The sequence below is a fragment of the Rhinolophus hipposideros genome (genome assembly GCF_964194185.1).
Source record: "Rhinolophus hipposideros genome assembly, chromosome: 12".
Classification (NCBI taxonomy): Eukaryota; Metazoa; Chordata; class Mammalia; order Chiroptera; family Rhinolophidae; genus Rhinolophus; species Rhinolophus hipposideros.
The window spans coordinates 32,772,355-32,795,185 of NC_138058.1; the positions used below are offsets into that span (position 1 = coordinate 32,772,355).

At 34.1% G+C, this 22,831-nt stretch overlaps 1 protein-coding gene across 19 annotated transcripts in view; it reads right to left on the reverse strand.

The window, feature by feature from the left end:
* Positions 1-799: 799 nt before the first annotated feature.
* Positions 800-22,831, reverse strand: part of EHBP1 (EH domain binding protein 1) — a 668,483-nt gene continuing 646,451 nt past the window's right edge. For all 19 annotated transcript variants that reach the window (XM_081069113.1, XM_081069112.1, XM_081069122.1 and 16 more), the window contains 4 exons: positions 9,658-9,757; positions 8,458-8,531; positions 2,124-2,238; positions 800-1,905 (listed from right to left, as the gene is read on the reverse strand). In XM_081069113.1, coding sequence (XP_080925239.1) covers positions 1,815-1,905; positions 2,124-2,238; positions 8,458-8,531; positions 9,658-9,757 — 380 coding nt within the window. In that variant the 3' untranslated portion in view covers positions 800-1,814. The remainder of the gene's footprint in view (positions 1,906-2,123; positions 2,239-8,457; positions 8,532-9,657; positions 9,758-22,831) is intronic.

Genomic DNA, 22,831 nt, shown 5'->3' on the forward strand with positions numbered 1-22,831 from the left:
AACTTCTTAAAATCTTTGTCGTGAAGAAATTCTACCGTAGCAAGCCTTTATCATTTTGAACGACTGGCAAGTGTAAGTGGCTGCATACTTTCGAACGAATTTACGTGTGTATGTATCAATATTTGTGTGTATGTACACATATATTTGCGTATACCTGTATATATTTATATATGTATATATACATACATATATATGATCTAGGCAAAAGTATATTTATTTGAGAGTGAACTGTTTTCTCTCTTCAGACTTGTTGAATGAGCTTTCTTTGTTTCGGACACCTCTGTAGAGGAGTAATGGAAACTACCATAAAAATTGCCAGTTTCTTTCTGTTGCCTAGAACTTCTTAAAAGTTCCGTTTTCCTCACCTTATACACACCTGCAGCACTTACCCTCTCTGCCCCCACCCCCCACAATAAACTTTTCTTTCACTTCAGCACCTACAGATTTGCAGGCTATCAGAAGTTGTAGTTCTTCCTCATATGGCTGTAAAATTATAACAATTGAAAATAATAATGTGGAGTATTCACCAAGATATTATTAGCATTTTTTTCAGTGCTGTGGAATCACAAATTTCCTCAAATCTTTAACAGAAATGACCGTTTATAAAAGATGATAGTTTACACTGCTTAAGAAAACATGACTAACTGCTTTTCAATTCGAATTCCTGTGTCAACAGGGCCCCTCCGGGATGGTGTATGTAAACTTATTCAGCTCCAAATACAGCCCAGTATCCTGCCCAGTGCTCAAGTGGACCATTTTTCCCCCCCACATGAAAAGCCCTACAGAAACACAAACTTCTCAAACCAGTGTCAAGTTTTCATTGCAAGGAAGTAGCAGAGTGTTTAAGGTAAGAAAGTTTCTGCTTTTATTGAAAATTTATATATGACTTCAGCATTGTAATAAATAAACAGGTAACCATTTTCACAAAAAAAATGACAGTGCTATGCTAGAGAAGAAAATATTAACTGGGGGATTTACTCATAGTGGCAAGACAAACTTTTATCAATACAGAATAAATATTAACAGCATTCTTGAGCCAATGTTGAAATCCAACAAAATGTAGGAACCAAGCTAGATGTAATAAATAATTATCTAGAGAAAAAGATGGCGCATTCTCAGAAGATAAAACTGTCTTTGTAAACTGATGCATGTCAATTAATACCATCTTCACAGTTCACCTTTAAAACACAGGACTTGTCTCAGGCTATGTTAAAGGGCCATCATCCTCTGAGGAAAGCAGAGGAGAGGAACTCTATTATCCTTACAGTGAAATGCAAAACAACTGCAGAAAATCCCACTGGTAAATAGAACACAGTTTAATAAGTAGAATGAATATGATCTAACTATAAAATTTAGGTAACAGAGTCAGTGTTACATATGGCAGGACTGGAAAAAAAATCATTCATGACATTTTTCTTATTCCCCTCTTACCCCCCTCCCACCGTCATTATGCTATTAACAACAACAAAAAATGTTTTCAATTTCTTCCTATCAAAAAGTGAGGGAAAATACTGAGGGAAGGGTTTTCTTTTCTTTCTTTCTTTGAGCAGTTTCTTGAACACTCTTAATACAAGGTGTCTGTGCAAATCTATCTCACATGATTTCAAGGAAATGATTAACTCAACAAAAAAGACCCTTAAACAAAGCTATTTTGGACTTCTGTCTATTATCTGGAAAGGAGGGAGGAAAAGGGGTGGTGGTAAAGAAGCATAATCCAGCCAAACAAAATGTTAAAAGTTTTAAATCAACGAGTCTGACATTTTCTGGTCTGGGGACCCAAGACTAAAATGTTGGGAAAGATTCTGGTCTGGCTGCTATTGAAGAACACATTTCTCTTCTTTCTTGGCCATCTTGCCTTTGTTTTGCTCCAGAGTTCGCTCCAAATGCTCATCTTCTTCTTCGGCCCTGGAAGTCAAATAGGAAACAAAATTATTTTTCTTCGTGGAGGGCAGAGCCAGCATTCCCTTCTCGCCCTGCATTCCGAGCCCCAGAGGGAATGGGCACAGCGGGGCCAGTGGGAGGCTGCCCCGGCCCATTGGAGACCTCTGGACTGAACTTTCCGCAAACTTCTCGGCCCCTCAGCAGGCAGCAGAGCCTGGACCCCGATCCCACTGCCCACTTACTGCTTCTCCTGCGCGTCCAGGTCCCTGACGAGCGCGTCTCGCTTGTTCACCAGGGCCACCAGCTCATCCAGCAGGAGTTGCTCCCGTCGCTTCTGGGCCTCAGTCTTCTGCCAGTCTGCAAAGGACCGAAGGCTCGTTACTCACCCGAGGGACACTCGCACCCCCGCCCCCTCCCCACCACACACCCTCCCTTCCCGCCTTTTCCAGTTTCCTTGTACTCCGCAAACCATATTACAGAGGCACTAGCTAGTGTTCTGTGGGGTGTTTGGCCATCGCGGTAAGGTTTTCACCCCTAAAACCCTGCTTTCTAAATATTTTCCGCAGATGGAGATGGCTACGGCTGAGCTGGACCCTGCAAAGGAGACCAGGTGTGAACCATTGGCTAGCCGGGGGTGCGCACCTGATTTCCGCCCAAGTAGGGGAGGGAGAGCTGGAGGCCTAGAAGAGGTCGGCCTAAGGCTTGGTGGTGGTGGACGTGGGTAAATGAGGAGGCGGGAAGCAGAGATGGGCGATAAAATCATTCTGAAAGGCTAGAGAATCTGCCAGAGAACCTATCCTCCACCCCCACACCCAAGCTACCCGGTACAGCCCCATTCTTCGCTAATTTCCTCTATGCTCTATTTTAGCAGTTGGATGTATCTCACACTGGGCGCCATATGCTTCACAATAACTTTAAAAGTAGTGAATCGGCTAATTAGCATTTTCTTTGAAGTAAAAAATAAATTTGCTCTGCAATATTACACTGCCGCTCTCGATCGCATCACAGCCAGTTTTCTTTTGGAGAGGTTTGCTGGGTGGTTTCAAATCAAAGCACTTTTGCAAATGAAAAATTACATACTTCTTTTTGAAATTTCATGTTAAAGGTTGGAAAATCTGATGGGCAGTGCTCTTTCCATGGGTAGGAGTTCTTTTGGACGGTTTTAGACCCCAATTAATATATTTCCTAATCTTTGCTGGCCTGATAATTTCCTTAAGATGAGCAGCAGTTTGGTTTAATAAAAACAGGACCTAATCGAACATTTAAAGCATTTTTGAAACCAAAGCCAACTGCTCTCCGGCCAGACTGTAAGGGCTTGTAGCTGTCAATCAACCGCCAGTCTACCCCGCCTCCCTCATTAGGAAGGTAAACAATGAAAAGAAGAAGTAGATGATGAGGCAGATAGGAGAACAAATGAGGACCTAGAGGGAAACAGGACACCAGCTTAAAAAAAAAAAGGCTTGGCCACCGACTCCTGCAGCCCCCGTCCTCCAGCAAATGCACTTTCCAAAAAAAGAGAGTGGAGTGCAATCCTTTCGGGTTTCTCCCTTCTCTCTCCATTGCCCTGGGCAATCATGTTAAAACTCACATGGCTGGTGCTTATTCAGATAAACCTAACAATGCACACCGCTGGTTACCATGTGAATCTTCACAAACCACACAAGAATGTGCTGGTTCAAATCCCCCACACCCCCTCCAAAGCAAAATTTATTCAAGACAGCAAACTGCTCAGCAGCTATATGAAAGCAAGTGGTGCTAGAGGGAATTCTATCTTGTATTTACGAATTAAAAATTAGATGCATCATCATGCAACAGAGGTTAGAATAGCAGCAAGAAGCTAGAATAGTTTATTCAATTTTATCACTATTCTTTTCATTATAAGCTCAAATACATACATATACATATGAAACATACCATATATTAATTATCCGCACTTGATACAAAATATCACACAAATAAATGGTCACATCACATTCTTATTTAAAAAATGAAATATTCTGTAGCATGGAGAGGAGTAAAGATTACTATGAAAAGTTTTTTCCTAAATGTAAGAATTTGAAAAATAATAACAAAACAGCAAAGCTGAAGAAAAGCCCTATCATTTTATTCTTTGGATTTAAATGCAACTGAGTTTCAACAATGCTGGTCAATTTTCTAATCTGGTTCTTGTTCTTAATCAGTCTCATTCTACACAGTAGATGTATTAATAACCTCTCTAGGGTGGAAAGATCTTAAAGGTTATCTAGTCTAATTTCAGGTAACTGTAGTTCTAGAAGTATTAACTCAGAGAAAACCCTGCTAAAAGATTTGTAACTAAATTTTACAATTATTAAGATTACTAATTTTGATGAATATTAATTTTTCCAATCCAACCACAAGAAATTATCCTGATTATAAGATTTAATTTGTAATTCTTTACTTCCAAAACATTTTGATAAGAACTTTGCAACTGGGAACTTTTCTCCACCATCCACTTACAAGTATAATTAAATAGAAAATTACAAAATGTTTTAAAATCAAGAAAAAAATAAATTTTAACAACAGACATAATTTTCTTAATTATTTTTCCTTTGCACCTGTGCAGTGACTTTTAAGGCTTTTATTAATAACTAGAAATATCAAGACTTTTTTAATTAAAAAAATAAGATTTTAATAATGTGGACAAGAGAGAAAACTCTTATTTTTAAAACCCCTGAAGTACTGAATAATTTAAAAATTCTTAACTTTTCCTAGAAATTAATATTCTTCAATTTTCCATAACTGTAACAAAGACATCTTTAAGTTATGAATATTTAGGTAATTTTCATCATTTCACAGTCAGATTTAACTAACATTAGAATTTAAAACACTCCAGCATAAATGTATAGAATTTTTCATATTAAATCTGTCAGTACAACATTGATATCTATCTACAAAATATTAGTCAATTGTAGAGGCAATAGCTATGTGCAGTGAATACATTTTATATTAGCAAAACTACTTTAACTTTGTGTTTGCTTTCTACTGGGAGTAAATTTATACACATACACACATATTTGAATGCTAATTTGGGAAATTAAGTAAACTATTTTGATGATTTTTAAGAAAATTTAATATCTTTAATAAAATTGATCAAGATTCACATTTGTATGTTCAAGTCTAAATTTAAAAATTAAAAAAAAATCCCCTTTTAAATAGCTTCACCAACACATAACGTCATGTTTTAAAAACTTGCATGTAAGTTTATGTTACCTGTTACGCATTTTAAGAAAGGATTAGTCACCTACAACTCCAGTCACCGCTGGCTAGATGTACAATGACTTTGGCTTGGACAGACCAATGTGGGTTCTGATTAAATTAAAGATTTCAGTGTACTTTTGCTACAAAAGCCATATCCTCTCGCAACAAATAGGATTAAGTTTTGATGCTGCATTTGAGCCGAAGTGTTGAAATAAAGAGATTCTATTTATGTCCATCTGCGCTGAGCTGTTTTGTTAATTTTAAAAACTCTTTTTTATATATAGGGCCAATTATTCATTCCCTGATTCAGTTTATTTGCTGAAGTTGATAATCACCTTAGAAAAAAGACAGAAGAAATACCTATAAACACTTTAATAGAAAGGACCTAAAGTTCTTGTAGTAAACCTTCTACCTTGACACTATAAATAAGCCTGGGACTTTGATGAAAATTAACACTAGTTTTGTAAAGAGCACATTGGGGGATTGCAGTCAAGTCTTATCTTTAGTTCCAGTCAACTTGCAATCCTGAAAGAGTTTGCATCATCATCAGAGCAGGCCATTTGATAGGATTCTACCGCTGTACCTAATCAATCTATGGAAGACTGTGGCTGTGCTGTGTAACAAAGCTAAAATAGATTTACAAATGGGGTTTTAGGGGATAAGCTCCTCCACAGGATTACATATTGATTTTAAATATAAAAAGCTTATCATATAAACCATAACTACAAAAATAGTGAACCTATGCATAAATCCCTTTAGAAGAGCACCCACTTCAAACTCTAAGCCAAGAATAAATCAAGATGTACAAAATCCTAGAGAAGATCCATTTCTTGTGCAGAAAATGAACATACCACTTTCTAAAAGCCCACCCCAATGTGTGCAGAAATAAATTTACCTTTCCTGAGGGGACATTAAATAATCTGGAACAACACACACACACAGAAAAAAAACTATAGGAAAAGTATCTAAAAGATGTTTGTTAGCTTAAGGGATCCTATAACTTAGCACGGTAGAGTGAAACTCCTGCTATGAAAAACACCTCAGGGAAAAAAGGTGAAAAACAGGCCAAAGTGATTATAGATTCTCAGAAGAATGGATATATTGAATATTATTTTTTCTTTTGCTCTCAAAGCAAGCTTTTAATACTTCTTTCAGTGTGCTATGGCTATTAATATTCTGTGCTTTTCTCCTGGTAAATGGTTTCAGCTGCAGATTTATTTGAAAAGATTTTAGTTTATTTATTACGAAAACCATCTTATAGCTACTACATAGAAGAAATGGGAACAGAGGAATAAACTTTAAAACAAAGGAAAGCAAAACAAAATCAATCAGTGTTGCCTGTTTGCATGTTTTTCTGTGGTGTTTTAAAACTCCAAAAGGCTACTGAACTGTATGTGTGTCCATTCTCAGGGTTGGCTTAGAGGACACTGTCTTCACTGCACTGATGGTCACGATTGACAGTACTGCTCCAGGACAGCCCAGCCTCATACTGCCCAGGCTAATGGGATGGGCCTCTCTCTAAGAAAGTGTCTTTATTTGTAATGAACAGGCTGCTTCTTTCCTCAAGTCTCTTTTTTCCCTCAACCAGCAAAAGAAACTGGCTGAGATTTAAGGCACAACCACATGTGGGACAATGATATTAATTAAAAAATAAAACAAAACAGAGTTTGAAAAAATATGACTTTCTACTGGTCTTCTGTATATACAAGAAGAGCAGGCAGATAAAATATTAAGATTATTTAAGCTTGTAGGTCTGGTATATAGGGACAGGACTGCCAATGAAACTGGGATCTTTCATACATATTGTGGCCCTCCTTTTAAAATGCTATTTGGTAATAATACTGGTTTAGGGATAGAAGTAATATGTGCTTAAAAGTCAACTGTATTGTATCATGTATTTTAAGTATGGTTTAATTTACTATACATGAGAGAATGGATAAAAAAAACCTTTTTTAATACTCGGTATTGAGGGTAATGTAAAATGAATTTATAAAGAATAAACTGTATAGTGAGTTATATATTATACAGACTACATTTTATATTACATACATTTTTTATGATACATACATTTTATATTACACATACCTACATATATACTATATAAATAGTATTTGCTGTAACTACATTTCAAGTGACTATTTAGCTTTCTAATCTCTTTAAAAAAGTATACCCTGACTACAAAAATTATATCAAGAGAAAAATACCATTTAATACTTGTACATTTGATTTCAATGGCAAGTTTCACAGAACTTCTTAAATAATTCTGACAAATTTAATAGCCATTATCAATGGTGTAATTTGATACATTTGGAAAGCCAATTGAAGGAAGCTGACTACCTGAAATCTTCTAAATAAAGTAAATCTGATTTCTAAATGAAGATACACAAATGTTGCCAGTTATTTATCAAATGAGATTATGGATATAAAAGTGAAATAACACTATAAATGTATAAGATGCTATTTAGATAATTAGCGTGTATTTTGTCTAATAACAATATTAATTAAAATATTTTTAAAATATATGTTTTCATTTGTCTTCCCCTTACAAACTTGAATTACCAGTTTCTGAACTAATTAGAATTGACTTATTATGGATCAGGTACCTTATCAGGTGAAGAAGGAAATTACCACGGACAGTCAATGGGTTAAGAGGTCAATATAGAATAGGAAAATAAATTTACACTGATTATACAAAAGGTCCACTTTACAGAGCCCAAAAGATTAGCTTTCAAGCAGGCATTTTTAACTATAGGACATTTTCAATTAAGATGTAGAAGGAGAATAGCATTCTAAAACACCTAAGAATTAAAAAAATAATCATACAGAGTAGATATCATAGTTAAGCTAGCTAATGTTTACCATGCTTAGGATTCATAATTCATTTAAAAGCTTGATGAAAAGTGTGAAAGTGTCTCATTTATGCCAATCTTTGCCTAAATAATCAGTTAATAGGAGCTGGAATATAAGAACTATAATACATTGGATAGTGACATATTTCTGTGAAAAACCAAAATGATAAATCTTTCCCACACCTCCCCAATGGAACAACTTCAAATTGAACATAGTAAAATGTAATTAAATCATTTAACTCCTTATATTTTCCATTTTATTGACATTTAAACTTACTGACAAAAGTTAGGACAATTTTGTGTTTAATAGCAAGCATAATGATTATCTGAATTAAGGTCCCCCTTAGATTTTATAGGACCTATGCTTTTTGACTCCAAGGCATTTATTTGCAAATCCTGTAGGTCTCTAGTCAGACCACACCTTTGGAGACCAGAAGTGTATTACACCCTTTAAATCTCTGACAATTGACACCTCACGTACCTTGCACTCCACTCTAACATTTCTTACCTTCAATAGCCAGCATTGCCCGCAATTCCCGATTCAGCAGCTCATACCTTCGTTCTAAATCATGTTCTTTTTCCCTAGGCAAGTTACAAAAGTTCATCAATATGCTAATTACTAAATCATTAAACACTTAAAAGAACCTTTAGGTTACATTGATTTTAGGACTCATAACTGACTTTTCTCTTTAACTTTAAGCTACTCCAAACAAACGATACACAAACCTAAAAACTTCCGTAGGTTGAATATTTATTAGTGCTATTATTTTTCTCCTTCAATTTTGAATTGCACAGAGGTATATTTTAATTTGCAGATAAGTAGTCTCATTCTTCAATGCTTCTTGTATTAAGTGCCAGGTATAAGGCTATTTTGTAAAATAATTTTCATAGTTCACAATAAACACTCTTTGTCTACAACTCCATGTGAAAAATATAAGAAACATCAAAGTACTACCAGTGCAAATTTAATATAGAGACAATTAAAAACTCCAGGATTAGTTATTTTTTGTGCTTCTTTGTAACTCTTTTATCAAGTTCAGGCATGGCAGAAATGACAAAAATAGATCTTTTCACTAAAATAAAACATGTAAGCCTACTCCTTCCCACACTAGGTGGCATTATATAAGAACATTGCTAGTGAACAAAAAGGAACAAGCATTAAATCCTATAGTGAACTAAATGCTAAGGACTAAGAATGCTTACATTTGGTCTAATCTCCATTTTACTGTAATTCTTGCAATCATAAAACAGTTATTTCTATGTAAGTCTTAATCTTTTATCCCAAAATTTAGGGTAACATCATCTGTAGAATACAAAGTTACTTTTGTCTTTATTAAGAGTTATTTTAATTTTTAACTTAAAATTTGATATTAAATAAATTCCAATTTTATTTCTTTTCCCCTCTAACCCTTAACATATACCAAACCTCCTTTTTGTACACAATGCTTTATTTCTTTATTTCAAAAATTGTTTATATTGATTGTGTTTATAAACACAATGGGTTCTTTTCAGTATCTATCACCATTTTAAAATTCAAACCGTTCAGATGAAAATTGGTCATACACTACTTTTATTTTTATATATAATATTATCTCCAAGGAATAAAAAAGTTAAGCCTAATAAATATGAAACCTCAAAGAAGGCAATGACAGAAAGCTTAAGATTCATCAGTGTTGTAGGAAAAACAAGCATAGTCATGAGTACTTACAGGAGAGAGAGCTGGTTCATTCTCCTTATTAAGGCATTTTTCTTATTAACTAACATAAACCATTCCTGCATCATAGCTTCTTCTTCTTCCATGTTCCTTCCTATAATTCAGAAAGAGTTATTTCTTATTATATGACTTTTACAAGGAAATAGTTTAACACAAGCGTTGTTTTTTTAACGTGAAACTTTTTAGCTACCTGACAGTACAAATTAAACTGTTTATAACAACATAAGATTAAAGTCCAAAGCCTGAAAAAAGAAATCAGTATTTAAAAATTCATAAGCCAATCTTCTAAAGCTGGTATTATTAAGCATGTATTTTTCAGTTCCCCTTAACATATCTACACATCATATTAACACTGAGTACAGTCAGAAAAAAATTGTTCCAACTTTTAAATCCTCCCCAGAGGCTGATTTATTATTATGTTTCAATGAGGAACTTCTGGCACTGACAGACATATGGTCATGATTAAAAAAAAAAAAAGTTAAAAAATCATTATAAGAATTACAAGACTAGCAGGAAGATCAGGGAAGTCCAGAGATTTTGTGAAAGCTTCCACTTTTAATGACTTGTTTTTTTCTTATTTTCCTCCCCAAAAGTAAACTAAAGATATATGTGCATATACCATTCTGGAACTCGTCATCCCTAATGGGTAAATACTGGCAAATCATTTTAAATAGATTATAGATGACCAGGTTCCAAAAAAGGCTTATAGCTATCTGTGAAAAAAACCCCAACATTATACTAAACATAATAATATTCAGTAAATCAGAGAATATTTGAGCAGAGAGATGATCTAAAACTTTAGATTATAAATTTACTGACTGCACATTTAAAATTCACTTTCCCTAATATCCATTCCACCATCTGTACCACTACCACCCATTAAAGGCCAGTGTACTAAGGATTACAATACACAGTGCATATTTGTTATTGTTCCCATAGAAGTAGGCCACAATCATCCTCAAGAAAAATATTAATTCCCCACCATCTCCCTTCCTTTCTCTCCCTTCAAATTGTACCTAGTCAAATATGTAATTCTTTGACTTTTACTCCCCCTGAATTTCACCCATGATAGGTTTATTGTTCTGCTAGGCCGTCATTTGATACTTCAACTTCTGTATAGATTCATAGGGTTTACTTAAATATCTAATAAAAAACTAAATATCCCAGCTAAGACTCAATATCCAGCTATTTCCCTAAGTTTTATTTTCTTTTTAAGCAAGATATTTTCTTTTAACTTTCAAACACACTACCAGTCCATTAAAAAAATTCAAACAATATAGAGGTATAATTGAGTAAAAAGTCAAGTCCTCTTTCACCAACCCCACACTCTCCAACTTTCCACCTTACCTCCTTTCTCGAGAAGTAAATACTATTACAGTTTAGCATAGCTCCTTCCAGACCACATACATACTGTGTTTCCTTGAAAATAAGACCTAGCCGGATAATCAGCTCTAATGCGTCTTTTGGAGCAAAAATTAATATAGGACCCGGTCTTATAATTATATAAGACAAAGTCTTATATAAGACCTGATATCATATCATATCATATATCATATCATATATTAAACCTGGTCGTATATTATAGCAAAATAATACTGGGTCTTATATTAATTTTCGCTCCAAAAGACTCATTAGAGCTGATTGTCTGGCTAGGTCTTATTTTGGGGGAAATACGGTAGCTACGTCTATCACACACATATATACCTTGTTTAGACTCGTACAGTGTTCTTTAACGTCAGTGAGATCATATTATGTATTGCCCTGTGTTTTTGTCACGCTGTTTGAAGATCTACTTCATTCTTTTTAATACTTGCATAAATTATGGACGTACCATAATTTATTTAACTATTTCCACATTAATAGAAATTTGAAGAAAAATTTAGAATGAAAATAAGTGTATAAAGAGCTGATCTGTGTGCAAAAGATTAAACATGTATTTCAGAACATTCCTGTAAAATAGATTATCTATTGTTCGTTATTAGGGAGAAGAGTGAGAATATGTTCCTTCATTAAATGCTGTTAAAACTTTATGCTATGAAGCAGACTTAGGATAGATTCTTTTAGAGTATGAACAAAAGTCTTTATTGTTTTACAGTATTTTTAATCTCTCCTTTAGGGTAGCTAGTTGTGTATTCACTTTGGACCATGTGATGTCTTGACACTGGTCATGTGATATAGGCTGCGATAGGAACAAATCCCTGGGTAGCAACAAAAGAAGAAAGAGTAAAAAGAAAAAGCTGAGAAAAAGCTTGCAATTTGGAAAAAGGCCAATTGTACCCTGGTGAAGGCCTTTTTGATCAGTGAAATCACACATGTGTGCAATATTAATAGGCACAGTTTTTATATTTTATTTCCTGATTAAAGACTTAATTCTTATGTTCATAACCTAAGTAGCTTCTAAAAACAGAGACATATTAAAACTTTGTTTTTAGTTTAATTTAACCTATAATTGAGGCTTTCAAGCAATACTAGAAGGAACTGGCCTACTCCTAAATTAGCATCATTTTCTTCAATGGAAGACTGCTTCCGTGACAATAACAATATTGATGTGGTACTGTGTTATTTTCAGTTTAACTCATGCCTATGATTTTTAGATAAGAATAAAAGAACTCCCTCCCCTAATTGTTGGGAAATAATAATACGAGAATCTCATGTTGCAAAAGGAAATAAGCCTAACCTTAAGAAATATTTAGACACATTGCTACATAGATTATATAAATTAACTGAAAAAAACATATTTGAGGTTAAATCAATTATGTTTCACTAACTTCTTATCTGAGATTGCCCACAATGATGGAAATCTATACTTAGCCCAGTAATAAAAAAATTAAATTTTCTTCTAATACATCATTACACTATTGTTTTTAGGGATTTAAAAATTTTTAAATTTAAAAAGCTTTTAAAAGCCAGTAAGTTGAACCATTACAAATTAATCCTGACTTTAATAACTGGTTAAAGACCCCTTTAGCTTTATAAGTAACAAAAAATATTAAAGCCTGTGATCACAGTGAGCTTTTCTCATTTCTCCTCTAACCATTTGTTATTTAATCCAATACTAGTAATCCAATTTGTCCATCAGACTTTTAAAGGGCAGAATGCAACTTCCTTAGCTTAGACACTTTTCAAAGTACAATATATTTTTCAAATGAATGCTGGATGTTTCATTTTTCCCAACTGTTCCTAGCTCTAATGCATGAGGAAAAAAAGAACAAGATGAACATTGTTCATACTGATTAAGTAAGAGCTCATTAAAGAGCTGTCAGTGCGGTACTTTGAATATGCATGAAGCATATAATCAGATCTAGTACCGTCACTAGAGGAGAATACGGTAAGTACAAAGGATTGATTTAATTACTTAGAGTGGGCTGTGGTGGTAAAGCAGTCTTGTTAGTGCAAAAAGAAAAGGAGGCTGTATTCTGGCACTGTTAGAAAAAAGGCAGTTTTAGCTTCTGCCACAATACATAATCTCAGAATAAAGCACTTTACATTGTAGCTTAAAATGAAGACTGTCATTATTTTATAAAATGGCCATAAATCATTTATTTTTTTCTTTAAACCTACCTGGTTAACTGCTTCTCTTTCAAAATTATCTTTGATTTCTACTTATAACTACATTTTTGTTACTTTAGAGTCAATACTCATACTTTTTTAATTTAAAAGTTTTTTTTTCTGTTTAATGAACTGAAAAATTAAAGATACAGTATTAAAGATCATTTTGAAATTTAAAAAAGTCAAAATAACCCAGTTCAATACACAGTTACTAATATGTGAAAGCATGGCTGATTTGTTATACTATCTTTTAAAACATAGTGCCTCATATTTATTATAAATATTCAACCAATAGAAACATGACCAGAACATTTAAAAGTATTGACTAATTAATATAATCTCTGGTAGTAACTGCTTTCTACTTTGTTTCCTTAAAGACTTCTGTTTATTTTGCCTCCAGGAGTGCAACATCTTTTCTGACATTGCAGTCTCCATGTCAGGTTTTTCTTACTAATCAATTATTGTAGCTGGAATATGATTTGTAAAAATTATTAAATAATCAAGAATAATAATGAAAGGAAAAAACTATGTAAATATGACTTCAAAGTATTCTTCCTATCACATAGTTAACAAAAACCACTTAATAGAAAGCAGCATAATACACAGCACTACATAAGTAATGTTAGTTGACTATAGCAACCACTTTTATATTCCATTTCCTAAAAAAAAAAAAAAAGACTTAAAGTTAAGATTTAATTTCATTAAAAATATCATTCATTCACCAGGAATTTGTATGTAGTTTTCATTTATTTTTTTCAGAAGCAGTACTTTCAATGTAAATTTTTAAACGAATAAAAGCGAAGTTAAAATACTAAAATTTTGAATCGTAGTTTAAAAAGCTGTCTACTAATTAACTTTCCTAATTAATCTTTCACTATAAAGTTACCTATTTAGAAAGATACATTTTTAGACAGTTAATCCTTATATAAATGCAAAATAAGGAACAATACAATTTTAGTGGAACAAAAGATGAATTCAGTGGGAAAGAATGAAAACATAAAAATGTAGACTGTTGTACATATAAACAAATTCAAGATTTACCACCATGAAAATATTAAAGAACGCTGAAATCTTGCCGTAGCCCCACAGTGGAGACGGCTGACTAGTGATCACATATGACCCTTAAAGAGCACAACATAGCAAAGCCAAACCAAACATGAAAACAGAAAAGTTGCCATTACAAATCATCTTGATGATATAATTACATGAATATGATGACCTCTTAAAGACATAATATATTACGAGAGAGATACATGAAAGTGTCCAACTAACTGGTATTGGAAAAACATATTTTAATAACAAAGAAAGTGTAATCTGGTAGTTATTTAAAGTATGAGAAAAGTGAGTCATGCAGGGTCACGGACAAATGAACTCCAAAGCCAACATTATTGCAGGACTCCAGGGCCCCGGTTTAGAAAATATTTTAAACTTAGGAGATAGAGCTTTATTATGAAAACAAATTTTACTACAGAAGCAAATAGCTATTAATGTTTCTACTCCAAGAATATCCTCCAATAGCAATTAATATAGATGAAGCTCTTAATCTTTATTGATGGTTTCAGAATCAATTGTCTTAAAACTATTTGCTTAGCATCATATATTTGTTATAGTATTCAGAATATAAACCTTGAGGAAAATCCTGTCTCCTTTTGCTGAAGTCAAAATGAACATACCTTTTATTTACCCATACAGTGAAACAGAATGTGGGGAGAGACTCGGCAACATCTCTCTACAGATAACTTTTGGCAGACTTCTATATATGTACTTCTTACAGGAGGAAGTATAGACAACTTCACCCAAGTTTTTCCTCCACAAATTTACACATGAGAAGCAGCTATTTCTCAAGACTGAAAATTGACAGCAGTCTTCTGGTACTAACTCCTTACTAGAGTCTGAAAGGCCTTTTTATGACTAAGGTCAGTGCCAGATTTCTCAAAAGGAAAACTAAGCACAAACTTAATATAGCAAAAAGAAAAAAATAAATTTAAAAGCATGGAAGTAATTATCATGGGCATATTATAACTGATGAAATTCATTCTATTTATTTATAGCTTAATATTTTTTTAAAATTACATACTGGATGGGTTGCACCCATAACTTTTCGGTGCAAGAGCGTGTGCTAATGTGACCCACATTTCAGGTAACGCATGACTATCTTGACTATCTACTGTTTAAACAGGCACTTGGCTAAAGGCAAAACACTCAGAACAGAATTCTGAAACTATATTTTTTAAGGTACACTTAACATATTTTGTAAAATGGAATAAAATACAGTGAGTCACTTTTCAGGCATCATTCAACCAAACAGACTGCAGTCTACTTGGGGAATTAGTTAGGCCTCCTCCAATAAGGGGAAAATGTGAACTGTGAGCCATGCTTACACACGGAAAGCTTCCCCCCGCCATTTCTCCCCTCTCTTGAAGCCCTTTCTGTTTGGACTGCACCTACCCCTTCCCTATTCTAGAGCCTTCTCACTGTCACGCCATGGAAACGACTAAAGAGTAGCTCTAGAAGTGACAGAGACATTCATATCATAGATGACCATGAACTGCTGAATATTATTTCTCGAAAAGTGGGAGTGGAGAGAAGCAGTATTTCTAGATTAATGTATTTTAAGATCTGTGATTTTAAATATGTATGTATATATTCCTAAATTAAATATTACAAGAGATATTTCTAAACTTTTATATATTCAAGTAGGTCAAAATTTCTGGGGGGAATCTTATTAGAATAGGGATTCTTTTTTTTTTTTTTTTTTTAAGGTCATCTGGCACATAGTTTTTTATAGAGTGGTCTGGGACCCAACCCATACTTTATTTTATGGAAAAGCACTTGACTCATAATCTTTAGAATAAAGACCTCTTATAAATTAAGGACTACCTTTATGAATGTTTACTGATTTGAATGTTTATGAATGTTTATTAATTCTGAGAAACTCCTGTGAATAAGACTATAAATTCTGGTAGGGCCAATTTGTATACTATCTATAGTTTCTGTGCTAGTCAGATCTGATGCAAATAAGATGAACACTGACTCTGCATCCACAATGGCTTTTTTCCAGTTTGGTTAAAAAAATAAAATGGACTGAGCCTCTTGATCTTAGACTGACTGACCTCTCTAAACCTCAGTTTCTCTATCTTGGTAAGAATAATCACATTACTTACCTCACATGGTTGTTAGAGGAATCAAAGGAGAAAATCCATGTAAAGTTCTTAGCACAATACTCAAGACTGAAAATACTGGCTATGATGATGATAATGAAGAGGGTGATGATGGCATGTGGTGAAATCAGGAACTGGAGATACAAAGATGTGGTCCCTTCCCTCAAAAGGGCTCATAGTTTAATGTGCAGACAGACACATAATCAGAGATAGCCGGAAAGAGGGTAAACTCCATGAACAAATTATATTTTAAACCTTTGTTAGTTATAACAAAGTCTATAGTTAGTAAGTCATTGGTCATAAGCAGGGTAGGTGAAAAATGTGGGTGAATCAGTACAAACTTATCTCTGCAGCTGGAAAAACAAAGTGAATGTCCTAATGGGTCATCGGTGTCCCGGTGCATAGGAAAGACATCCATAGCCATGGTGACACAACAATGTGGCTGTGCTCCAGGTAATGACAGTCTAGTTATTTGCAGGGAGTTTCAGAGATTTAAGAACAAAGTAGATCACTGAAAACTGCTTTAGCAAAAAATGAAAAAGGTAAGTTTTAAGATTGAAAATTATGGGCTAATAGAACACATCTAAAAGTTTACTAGTCATCAAAATAAAGTAAAAAAAAAGAAACAAAATGACAACTTGTAGTACAAATTGATATAATTTTAAGACAAGAAAGTCCTTAACAAGAAAAACCAAATATTTCTAAAACAAAAGTTTCACTGAGAATGTTAAGTTTTCATCATTTTTACAGAAAGAGATTTTGATGTTAAAAGCAGAGCATCTTTAAAATCAGCTTACAAAATTGGCAATATAGATGAAATACTAAATGCCAGGTAAGAATGAAATTAGATTCTGTTGAGAGTGTGGAAAATTAAATATATACAATTTTTAAAATATAGAGAAACAAACCAGGTAGATATGTTCCAAATGTACTCCAAATAGAATTCTTTCTAATAGTTTTTCCAAAGATGTATTATGTAGTCAAGTTAGTCAGGTACTCTTTTAGGTAACCTCCTTCTGTGTTGCTTAAAGTCTTTAAAAACTGGAGCCTCTGTATCCCCAGAGCCTCCAGTTTCCAGGAAGGGATGAATTCAACCCCTTACCCCAGTGTGCTACCTCTTCTGCCCCGTACCTTCTTTGATCATGCTTGGGTTCAGATAACCAGGTAACCGTGGACTACACCCTCTTTTATGCAACCCCTTAAATTATTTGGTGAGGGAGAGCGGAAGGGAATTATGCCTAACCCCTTCTAGCCCATGGCCACATTCATTCTCAAGACACAGAAGCCTAATGAAAGTGGAACACTGCAGAACCATCTCCAGCAGCCTTCTAACCTGTATAGGGCTTCAACAACAACACAACACTTTGAATCAAATGCAATGAATGCTCTTGTTCAAGATCAGGCCAGTTGACTAGTGTGAGTTTCAGTACCATACTACCTTGTCCAACGCCCCTCAACCTTCTTTGTCAATGGAGCCATTCTTTTCATCAGTATACACAAGAGACATTCACGATGGACTTGCATCCACAGTGCTGTTTCCTGAAGCCTTGGGAACAACAGTGTTGCAAAGAGGCCACGTATCAGACCCTTTACAACCAATAACTTTCTCATAGACAGGGAATAATGATGATGATGATGATGATGATGATGACAGCATCAAATATTGAACGAGGTTAGATAACTTACCTAAAATAATACAGCTGGTTAATGGTTAGTGAATCCAGGCAATCTGTCCTATGATCCACCACTCTTAGCCACCCTACTTGACACTCATAGGTAACCAAGGTTACCAGAATAGGCCCTTTATTTAGAATTCAGGCCAATCTTGTCAAAGCCTTCAGAGTGGCTCTAATAAGAAAAACTATAAAAAAAGAAAAACAAACCTCTGGCAAACCAACCAACCAACATTCTGTTCACTTAGTTCATCCATTAGTAGAAAGGATTTTGTTTGCTCTTGACATGTAGGCCACTGGGACTTGAACCAGGGCTATGCATCAAGGATATCAAGGTGAGTCAGCCTTTCTTCCTATGCAGATGTGCCCGTAAGATCCTTGAATTACAGTTTGGTGTATGATATCTTCCAGAAACAGGGGATTCCAAAAATAAAACTGTTCACTTCTTGGGCAACTAAAAGCTACTCTGACTCCATTTGAGCATTTGAGGCAGCCTTCAATGAAAATGGCCAAACAAGAATGCTCTACCTAGCACTGAATTATTAGGATGCATTTAAGTTCTAGCTCTTTCTAGCTCTCTTTAAGAGCTATGAAAACTAGGATAAATTACTTAATCTCCCTATGCCTCAGTTCCCTCATTTGTACTACTTTAATAAGCCTAAGAGATAATAGTACTACTTTATAAGGTTTTAAAAAGATTAAGTGAGTTAATATATAGAAAGCACTTAGAATAGTGCCTGGCCTATAATAAATGCTATATAAGTACTATGATGTATAATAACGGTTATTATTGTTCTATTCTCATTCACTCTCCCTCGTTTTCCCTCCCTCTTTCTTCCCCCCTACATACAAATATACAACACACACACACACACACACACACACACACACACACACACACACACACACAGTAGGAAGCCACATTCTTTATTCAAGCTTCAGGATTCCTTGACTGTCTGATTCCTAGGATTACTGATGGAGTAAAGCATGGTGATTGCTTTTGGCAGAATCTTACTTTTTCTGACGGCCTCTGCAAGCATCAGAAAGTCCTACCCACAGAAGTAAACATGTTGAGTAACCTGGTGCAAGTCTTAAGACGTTAGTTCCATTGAGCATGGTATTTCTAATGTCTTTACATAGTTATTTTACTGGACCAATCAACTAAAATGCATCTGACCATTCATTTCAACTTTTTCATTCCTTGCAAGTATAGAAGCCCATCAACTACCCATTCTCCATTTTACTTTCTTAAAGGAGCTACTTAAATGCAAACCCTCTATGAGACATTCTCCTTCTCAAAGCTATACGTTTTGTTAAGTTTATTCCAAACGTTCTCTTGCCAATAGCAATTCCTTCACTCAGAAATTCAGGGAAAATAAATATCTAATATGTGACTCCCCCAGAATCTCTAGAACTCCCAAAGATTTAAGTCTATTCCAAGGTTCTTTTGCTAATAGCAGTTCCTTCAGTCAGAATTTCAGGGAAAATAAATATCTAATGTGTGACTCCCAGAATTTCTAGAATTCCCAAAGATATTTTCAGATTTCTCCTCAATTTAATCCCTGTGATATGTTTGTTTAATTCCCCCTTTTATCATGATACAAATTTTTAGATCTGAAATTTAGACGGAACAACATCATATTGCCCCAAGAGTTCCTCTCAGATTCTGGCGTAAATGTTAGGGGCCAGCAGTTAGCTATATGTCATTCTGTTGTGTTTTATGTTCTCTTTCTCTCTCTCTCTCTCCCTCTCCCTCACCCTCTCCTCTCTAAGGCTACAGCTCACTTAAAAAGGTTCAAAGCAATCAATCTAAAACACTTAACCTACATACCCACTCCAAATCATGGTCAACTCCAAGTCTGTTTACAATATTCACAATATTCCTGATAACATTATGTATTTCAGAATTTAGTAAAACAGCTACCTAGTCTACACTGACAATTTTGCAACATTCAGTATAATTTTAACCTTTTACTGAGATTCAAATTAATCACTTGAGGAAAAAAATGGTATAAAAGTTTTAAATTTTGGCTTCCTCTAATTTTATTCTCATGAGAAATTAAAATATTATCATTACTTTAATATCTTATTTCTGTGGAAAGTTACTGACACCCGAAATATAAAACTATTTCTATTTTAAATTAAAACTTTTTTTTTTATCAGCCTAAGTATCTTCCTTGACTTATGTTTTTAACTCTCTTTACATAGTTAAATCCTTCAAAAGCAAAACAGATACGACTATGACCAAATCTGTCAAATTCCAGTTCGAAACTGTCTAGTGGGGGAAATTATGCTTGCTGGTGGGGAAGAAATGTTGGTACTCAACACAATTCCTAGCTTTGGCCACCAAGTGGTGCTATTAATTCAGAGTGAACTGGCATTGGGGGAGTGTGTTGGGTGGCTTTGGGGTGGGTAAAACGTACACAACCACTCAGTAAAAGCAGAGGACTTGCAACTTGGATGTTCATAACGCTGTGTACAGTGAATTTACTCATCAGCTCTCACTCAATGTTACCAGCATAAAAACAAAGGCAAAAACCAATGCATATACTCTTATTTTGATGGTAAAGTCCATGATACTCCCTCAGGAAAATAACTGTTTACATATACATATTTGTATCAAATTATTCTTTCAGCTATATAAATAATTGCAGAATTTTGATTAACTTTCCTCTCTCTACAACATTCATCCACATTCTCCATTAAAACAAAGTCTTAACAATAAAAAAAAACAACTTCTCAGTAATAAACACTAAAAATTAATCAGTAACATTAAGCATTTAAAAATATATAATTTTACTTTAAAAAATAGATACCGGCTCAACAGTTTTTCCTTAACATCTACTGTAAACTTTTCCTGAGGAAATGGGTTCTTTGAGTAGATGAATGCCTTTCACAATCCAGCTTATTAATTACATTATGTTCATCAGATACACTGACTATATATGTTTAGTTTTCTTATGCAATGCACATAGATGCCTATGCAAAATGTTACAGACATAACTGATAGCTAAAAAAAAGACATAGCAATTTACAATCCACTAGAAAAAAGCTGGTAATGTCTCTACAATGGAATGAACAATGATTTGAAAGCAGAACTTTGTAAGTCTGTACAATAAAAAAGAAGGTTCCCGGCTATTCAATTGGACAGTTCTATCTCAAAGATGTAGGGACCTAATAAGGGTCAGTATGTATCCAGTTGTCTCTGTACATCAACATCTATACTTTTTAAGAAAAGTGTTTCCATTTGGGGAAACTGAGAGAAAGGTGTTAGAGCAGAGCTTGCATTCTTCCATAAACTTCCCTGATTTTTACTCTGGACTGTGGAGACAATTCACACATGCTTAGCCATTGGTGATGTCATTCTTTGTAAGAGAAAAGTTATAAAATCTTGGTTAAGTTTCTTAGGGTAGTGTCAAGATGAAACCAAACAGGAGAAAATGCATTTGTAAAGTGGGTTCCTACATGTACGTCCTAAAATAAATTTCTCAAAATACAATGCTTAAGTTATTTTTGTATGTGTCTCACAAAACTCATATAATGAAACTTACATAGCTTGAGAGACTAGCCAAATTCCTAAGGCTTTCTCCCAGTTATTTGGTTGTGAAAATGTTCACACAATTATCAGTTAGTTTTTACATATAAGCCAAGGGTTAAAAAAAACCAAAAAACCCAACAACTTAACAGTTTTACGCCTAATTGCCAAACCAACTCTTCAGGCATTTTTTGGGGGACAGTGCATGCCTGCGGGTTGAGGGAAGAGAGGAATTAGGATAGAATGCAAGATGTGCTTAGAAGCTAAAGAAAAATTTAAAGTAAAGGTAGGAACAATAATAAATAATGGAATTACTACCATTGATGCAACTACTTTTATATTGAGTGCTAACACTCTGCCATGCTAAGTACTCATATAAATTTTATCTATATCTGTATCAATATATTTTAGACTCTCAATAACTTCATGAAGTAAGTTTTATCAGCCTTTAAAAAAAAATTAAGACCACCCAGATTCTGGCTGGGATCTTGGTGATTTTCAAGTCTATGCTCTTGAATTTTTATGCTGTTGCTGTACTACTTCCCTTAGCACTTGTAATACTGGAAGTTTAATATATCTTGACCCCTTGTTTCTCAAAATGTAGTCTGTGGATCACCTGTATTAAAACTGCCTAAAATATGGGCCCCACCCCAGATCCACTTTATCAAAATCTTTTAGGCAGGGCCTGGGGAATCTATATTTTTAACAAAATACTCAGGTATATTTTTATGCAGATAAAAGTTTGAGAACCACTATCTTAGCCTTTTTACAAATAAGTCACTAAGATTTTTTAAAAAGAAAGGGTGATATTCTATGTATAAGATGTTATTTTAGCATTGGCATGACATTACACAAATTTAATTTCACATTCAGAAGAAAAACATGTTGCTGCCAAATCAGTTCAAATGCCTAAATTTTGTTTCATAGATAGTTGCTGAGAAAAACACATTTTCCTGGAATTTCTACTCTTTCAAGTGTTAAAAAAGTACTGCAGTCTAGAATAAGGATGTACCTCACTTTAGGCAATAGACATGTTCCAAATTGAAAATTCTGGTGATCTGTTGATTCTTTAGATTAAAATCTTTTTATTTTATATTTCCAATTCAAAATTTCTAGTAGAAAATACTTTATAAATATCACTGGTGAAAATTACATACATTTGTTCTGAATAAATGAATAACCATGAGTCAGCAAATGAAAAAGTCACCTATATACTTAAATACTGTATATAGTAAAAAGTTGGAACATAC